The sequence below is a fragment of the Raphanus sativus genome, unplaced genomic scaffold (genome assembly GCF_000801105.2).
Source record: "Raphanus sativus cultivar WK10039 unplaced genomic scaffold, ASM80110v3 Scaffold0395, whole genome shotgun sequence".
In the NCBI taxonomy this organism is placed as follows: Eukaryota; Viridiplantae; Streptophyta; class Magnoliopsida; order Brassicales; family Brassicaceae; genus Raphanus; species Raphanus sativus.
In genome coordinates this window covers 34,491-41,765 of record NW_026615714.1, presented here as the reverse complement: position 1 = coordinate 41,765, position 7,275 = coordinate 34,491, and the positions used below count along the sequence as shown (strand labels likewise).

Here is a 7,275-nt window from a genome sequence, read left to right as displayed (position 1 = left end):
AGTCTCTGCAGCTCTGTTGATAGGCTGATTAACAGCATGGATTCTTCCTGTAACTGAGCCTCGTGGCTGAGAACTAGACCTTTTCTTTGATCCTCCACCACCACTCGTCAAGAATCCTAAAATCTTGCCAGATTTTTCACTCTTTGTAGTTGTTCTAGAGATACAAAACATGTTTGGACTTTTCAAGCCATCTTCTATTGTTTTCAGCCTCAGCTTCAACCTCTCCTGTATATATTACTTAGAGGCATTAGAAACTACACTTTCTTGCAACACAAGATTAAAAATATAACCATCCACCTTTAGCTGTGATTCAGCCTTAGCTGTTCTCTCTGAAACAGCTAGCTTATCTTTCAGTTTCTGCATTTCTCCCTGCACACAAGACACAAGAAAAATTTCACAAAAACAATACACAATGTGTATTTGGGTGTGTAAGTGAAGAGTAGTTACATGGAGAAGCCTTCTCTCTTCAAGCCATTGCTTTACAGGCATTACTCTATCATTCTCATCTTTCCACTCGTTAGCAACAGCAAGAGCCACTCTACTTGCTGACACTTTGACTCTGGCCAGCTCTCTCTCCAATGTTCTTTTATCTTCCTGTTGAAAACAATCTTCTCAGCTTTTAAACACAAATGCAAGAGTTTAATTACAAGAAATTAACAGGAGACACTTGCATTGAGCTGAGAGATTTGGCGGCGATAGTCTCTAACTGCATTTGCAGCTGTTCCTCCCGCCAAGATTGCTTCCTCCAACTCTCCAATGGTTTGAGAGAGCTTCTCAATCTCCAACACTTTCTGGCGGTTTATTTTCTCAAGAAACTTGTACTCTTCCTGGCAGATCTCAATCTGTCTTCGAAGCTCAAAGTTGTGGTTCTGAACCTCCTCAACAATCAAAGCACGTTCAAGTGCACTTTTCAAGATTCTCTCTGCCTCGAGAAGCGCTGATTCTTTTGATTTTGTCAGCCGTTCCAACGCTTTCTTGTCTTCTTGAAGCGCAGAGATCTGTAAACACACACACAAGAAGCTATATATAGTCAAGCCATGATGCTTGTAATAACAAACAAGAAGAGAACAAGTTTGAAATCAAGACCTGATGCTTTTGAATCTTGATCTGAGATTCAAGAGGAGCAATAACTGATTCGAGGGGTAGAGAATCATCATCTTCCTGTTGGTGAGTGTAAACCCTCCTCAGTGCTTCTTCTGCAGCGTCCTGTGCCGCTAATGCATCTTCCTTCTCTTCTTCTAGCTTCTTCATCTCCATCTCCTGCTCTTCCATGACACAATCTTAACTTAGTTCTTCTATCCATTTCTAAATGTTTTGACATGAGTTGTATCACAAAGATTATATATAGTCTTTGAGGAAAAACGCACCTTTTGTTCAGCAAGATTCTTAGAGACTTCAAGTCTTTCCTCCAACTTCCTCATGTTTTCTCTAAGCTGAAAGACAACCAAATAGTACCATCAGAGCTCAATAAAGATGGCGAATATGAAAAACATAACACTGATCAAGAAAGCTTGTAGGTAAGACAGAGTAGAACAGCTATAAAAAGCTTTTGGAGGATCATCAGCAACATAGATGATGATCATACAAATGGGAATGATCATGTTTTATGCTAACGTACCTCCCCAAATGCTCCGTTTTTGAGCTCTTCATTTGTTCTCAAAGCCTTAATTTCAGCTTTAGCAGCCAAAAGCTCCTTGTCCTTTTCTGTAAATAGAAATGAAAAGAAAACAGCACATCTCTCAAACATTTAGCAAGTACTCTCAGAAGGATTTTGATGAATAAAAACGATGGAGAAGAAAAGAAGAACCTTTAAGCTGGCTTTGCAGAGAAGAGGTGTTTGATGCAAAAGGGTTTTCTCCTGCGGTCATTGTTACTTTCAAAGGCTCTTCCCTTCTTTGTTTGCAGTGTAGATATGAGTTTTTGGTGTAAGCAGTTTAAGGAATGATACAGAGGAATTTAATATATATACACTCAAGCTTTATAGAGATAGAGAGAGACCATTACTTAAAGGAATTGATGTTGAAGGAGAGAGAGAGTTAAACTTACTTACTTTCTTTTCCTCATTCTCAAGCAACCGTCTCTGTTTTAAGCCATTGACATTAACCAACCCTTCCCTCTACTTATCTCTCTCTTTCACTACCCATTTCAATTCTAAAATGCTTTCAAGTTTATTTTTTATTTGACTCTCTCTCTCTCTCTCTCTCTCTCTCTCTCTCTCTCTCTCTCTCAGTTACATAGATTCTTTTCACTATGATTTTACATGGTCAAGTAAATGAAAGGTTATAAGTTACTGTCCTTTAGATTTTGTTCATCATCAAAGTTACCGGATAGTGCATATTTTTCATGTTCCAAACGTTAACTTAATGGATTTTATTTTATCTAAAGGTTAAGGGACACGGTCTGAAAATTAAATAAGTTAATTTAAAAAACAGGTGTATGGTTCTACCTCGAATGGAAATTTTATAAATAAAAACAAATGTGTAAAGCTAGAGAAGCTGAGAATAATCCAAAAGGAGTTGGAAGGAGAGGCAGCATATGACAGATATAAAGACATTAATCATAAGGATAAAGGTAATTAAAATGATTGAAGTGTTTCGTTTGGTGAAAACCCTTTCTTTCTTTCCGTTTTTTTTTCCAATAAATTGAAAATCATATTCTCTTGTATCCTTTTGTCTTTATTAGTTTTTGATAAGGTTATGAATGTAGGTAACAACAGATAACAATTATGATAATTTTGAATGAAAACTATAATATTATCCAGGTGAGTTTGTATAAGTTTGATTGTTAGAAAGAATGAGATGGATTGAAACTTGGAAGACTGAAAGCAATAGGGTGAAAAGGTGTTGCCTCAGCAATTAATAGCTTAAGCGCAAAATATTGCACAAACCACGGTTTCTTTGTATTAGTGGAAGTCACTCAATATCTCTCTTTGAATTAAAAAAAAAGGATTTTCATATATCTTCCCTTCTTTGCTTCCAAGTCTTATGGTTTAGTTATTAACTTATTGGAAGAGACAATGATAAGAGGATCAGACAAATAACACTTAGCAAGAATTATATGCACATTTGCTATTATTATATGAAGAAATAAAAGGCAGCTTAAACCTTATAAAAGTAACAAAGAATAAAAATGAAGGTGATGATGACCTGTTCTTTGTTCATTCAACCTTTGGTGTTGTGGGTTGGTGAACTCTTTTTAAGGCTTATCAGACAGAACATAACCCAATCTGACCTGTAGATTTTGTCTGAATATTTTTTACTTCACAACCTTTTGGCCCAGCAGCCAGTTTAGTTAATTAGAAACAAAACAGTCTTTGACCGTGTTTCAGAAAAAAAAACTTAAGCTTTTGTGTCATCTGATTCTTGTTTTCTTACATACACATCACTTTCGAGAGTAACTAAAATTGTGCTCAAATTTTTCATGAGTAATTTCTCCGAGTCTTGTCAAAACGTATCACTTTCTCTCTTGTTTTCAAATTCAACAAAACTTTCTCTAATCTTCTAATTATTTCTGGATCTCTCTTCCACACCCAAATGTCCAAGTTTCTATATCGTAAGAACAGATACGTGTGGTTGTAGACCAACACTTAAAAGCCCAGAGAAAGGCCCTATATTAAATTAGAGCCGTGTGTTAGTGTCTGAATGCACAGTCAGACAGTCGGGTCTTCGTCTTTGAATAAGTCTTACTTCAGACAAGTCAAATACCTTTTTGAGTGGACATAAATACTAATAATAATTCTTTGCCGATTCATTAACAATCTTTATCGAAGCATCAATAAGAAAAGAGAGAAGACTCGAGAGATCTAGTGATATGGGGTGCGACTCCCACGGCAATCTAACCGATGCAGAGTTCAGCAAACCGTTGCCCTCCATAGGAATCTACGTAGCTACCGCATCACTCATCTGCGGAGTCTCCATGTTAACCGATCTTCTCCACGCCTTCCTCCACCGTAAATACTGGTTCCCCTGCAAGTTCTTCTCCCTCAACGCCACCACTCTCACTTTCATCTCCGTCTGCGTCAAACTCTCCTTGGATCTCAACACCCCCATGCCTAGCCGCCAAGACCAGCTCGCCAAGCTCAGCAGCAGCGTCTTCTTCTGCGTCGTGATGGCTAACTCCATGCCTTCTCTAGGGTTCATGCTCACTCGAGACCTCCTCATGAACCTCGTGGCTCTCGGGATTCTCGTCGTCACCGACGTCGTCAACATCTGTATCCAGCTGGGGACAGGCGCCATCTACGTTTTCACTTGGGAGCACGCGCTCGTCATCGCTCTAATGCTTCTCATGTTTGTGATCTTGAGCTTCTCCGCCATCACGATTCCCGCCACCAAACGTTACTTGGAGCTCAAGTATAAGAAGAAGTACGAGTTTGCTTTGAAGGAGTGTCCTTCTCACGCCGAGAGAAGAAAGGGTGTTCCTAAGCTTAGAGAAGACCTGATGAAGTTCTGGATGATGGCTCATACTTCTTCCCCTCAGTTCGTGATGGCTCGCTCCGTCACTTGCACCGCCTCTGGTTTCCTCTGTTTCTTGAGCGCGGTCACTTTAGCCGAAGCCATGGTCAGGTCTTACTTCTTGCAGCCACGATCGCTTGGGTTCTGTAACGGAGACTCTGATTACAAATGGTCAACCACTCTGGTTCTTGTCTCTCAGGGAGCTTCAATAGTCATAGGGACCGTTGCTCCAGCGAGCAGATGGTTTAGTGCGGTGAACTTGAGGACGAAGAAAGGTTTGAGAGATGAGTTGAGAGTAGAGAGCTATTGGTTCGAGTGTCTCTCCGAGAAGAAAGAACGTCCCTTGATGAACCTTTGGATGCTCAACGGTCGCCGCGGCAGGAAGCTTGCGCACGACGTTAACAGATGGATGCTGGACGTATGCATTGCAACGCAGCATGGGTTAGTCTTGGCTAGCAAGTTTCTCCGTTTCGTCACTGTTTGCTTTGTGAGTAGAATCTTGCTGTGTTGTTGTTTATTATTCACCTTCAAATGTGAGAGTAGTACCGTCTCAAACGCTGAGTCTTCTTCTTCTCCATCGACGAGACGGTTTGTTCTGCATCTCGAAGGAGAGGAGGAGCTGGTGGACTACATGGCACGTAGCAACCGTGAGGCGACGGAGCATTTGATACAAAAGGGTCGGAAACAGCAACCTGTTAACTTGATAGAGCTCTTGGAGTCAACAACAGGTTCAGTCTCGCAAGGGTTTGAAGGGATATGGGATTTCGACAGCGACGAGGTCGTTTCATTAGCCTCTGGAGAGCCACCTAATAGCTGGGCGCTTCCGTTGGTAACGCTGACGAGTATAGCTGTTGCTCTTCCCAACATAAGGCCTTGCTCTTTGAAGAAGTTGGTGAAGGCTGTGAACGAGGCATTGGTCTATGTGAAGAAGTTTGAAGACGTTTTGGACGTTGATGGAGAGTTAGCTAGCAGCAGGAAAGCTGCGGAGGTGGTTTGGTTAGGTGTTGATCTCTACCATAAGTGGCTCAACGTGGATCTTCGAAAACTATCAAAACAACAGAAAACAACAACACAAGTTCTTGAAGAGATGGTGGAGATAGCTAAGAGAGAGTTTACGGAGTTGTGGCAGAAGAATCTGATATATTGCATGAAGCATAAGCCTTCGCACTGGCCCATCAAGACCCTGGCAGCTAACTCCATGTACCGAATCAGCCAAACCCTTTTGAACAAGTACGAGTCGAGAGACATTGGAACAGAGGAGGAGACGTTGTTGAGAGATGTGGAGAGGATGGTGTCGGACATAGTATCAGGGTGCTTTTGCAACGCGGCACAGGTGATAGGAATGAAGTGTTTGGTGACGGCGGTGGAAGTGAGGGAAGCGTCGGTGAGAGAAGCTGCGATGCATCTAGGGAGAACTGAGAAGATACTTGAGATTGTGGACAGGAGATGCATGCCTGCTCTGTCTCATCACCAAGTGGCGAAGATTGATGAGTGGAGAGAGTTTTATAGGACTAATAGATGCATCTCTTTGACTCGTCCTTCCACTCAGTGTACCACACGTGAACTCATTCTCAACCTTGAGTAACACTTACATGTCAAAGTCTATAAAGAGTTGAGATAGCTTTTTGTACATAGGATAATGAAAGCAATAATATGCTTTTTTTTTTATCAAAAGCAATAATATGCTTTAATTGGCGGTTTGATGCACATGTCATACTATCAACTTTTCTTTATACAGACTCTTCCAAAGCTTGTACTCCCTCTGTTTTTAAAAGATGCATGTTCTGGAAAAAATATTTGTTTCAAAAAGATGTATTTTTTATGTTTTCTATATAAAAATTGCAATTTTCAATAAAATTAATTGAATTTATTGAAAGACTATTGGTTAAAATGCATTGAAATTTGATATTTTCTAAAAACAATGCATGATTAATGTGTTTTCTTAATATGTATGAAAACTCTAAAACATACATCTTTAAAAAATAGAGGGAGTATTATTCTTCTGGATATTTGCAATAGCCAAGTTTCTTATACCAATGCACTTGATTTTATTTAGTTTTATAAGATTTCCTTAGCAAGGTTCATGTTCAGTTTGGTTTTGAACCGATGGGGTGTATTGAATCCGAAATTTGAAGTGATTTGATTTTAATGAGTTTTTAGATGATTGTAGGAGAATTAGAAGATTTAGTGTGATTTTTGTTAAAACACTTTGAAATCTCATCTGAAATAGTGAGATTTGTATTTTTGTTTTTATAACTAAAGAAATCATCTCAAACACTCTAGAAACATTTAAAGCACTCTAAAATCTCTAACTTAAGTTTTGTTCAATAACAGTGGATTTCAGAGTGTTTTATAAAATGTCAAGTTCAATAACACTGGATTTTAAAGTGTTTTTTAAAATCCACGTTTGAATAGCATTGGATTTGTAATTTTAATACAAATAACTTCAAATCACTGGATTAATTTGTTTATTGGTTTGGTTGGACAATTTATACCTTTTATACTTGAAAAAAAAAATAAACTACTGGTTTAAGCCAACGACTAAACTAATCATCAACTAACCAAAAATATTGAAATATAACGGATTATAAAAATCGGTTAGTTTTGGTTTAGCTCGATAATAAAAGTGACAATTCGTATTACATAAAAGTCAAAACCAAGCCGTAATTTGTTTCGGTTTGATTTGGCGCTTTTCAATCTTAGAGCTAACCAAAAATAAAACTACATAACCCGATGAAACCAAATTGGCGAATCCGCAGAGGGGCCTTTATGAAACGGCGAAACCATTTCGAGGGAAGTTTGGTAAAACCAAAGACTCAAACAG

General features: G+C 39.1%; 2 protein-coding genes across 2 annotated transcripts; one reads left to right on the top strand and one right to left on the bottom strand.

Annotated features, from left to right (window-relative positions):
* Positions 1-3: 3 nt before the first annotated feature.
* Positions 4-2,015, bottom strand: LOC130502036 (microtubule-associated protein 70-5-like; the record flags this gene model as incomplete). The annotated part of the gene is made up of 8 exons (XM_056996857.1): positions 1,808-2,015; positions 1,619-1,704; positions 1,368-1,433; positions 1,087-1,260; positions 668-998; positions 448-590; positions 298-369; positions 4-225 (listed from the first exon to the last, which is right to left on the bottom strand). Coding segments are annotated over exons 1-8 (1,155 nt in total), but the record flags the coding sequence as incomplete, so codon positions are not given.
* A 1,722-nt stretch (positions 2,016-3,737) lies between these two features.
* On the top strand, positions 3,738-6,293 carry LOC130502035 (uncharacterized). The gene has a single exon (XM_056996856.1). The coding sequence runs from the start codon at positions 3,811-3,813 to the stop codon at positions 6,034-6,036; it is 2,226 nt and encodes a 741-aa protein (XP_056852836.1). The 5' UTR covers positions 3,738-3,810; the 3' UTR covers positions 6,037-6,293.
* Positions 6,294-7,275: the final 982 nt, after the last annotated feature.

Bases quoted from the DNA above. Each gene is read 5' to 3' on its own strand.
- LOC130502035 (XM_056996856.1), top strand. From the start codon at position 3,811: ATGGGGTGCGACTCCCACGGCAATCTAACCGATGCAGAGTTCAGCAAA.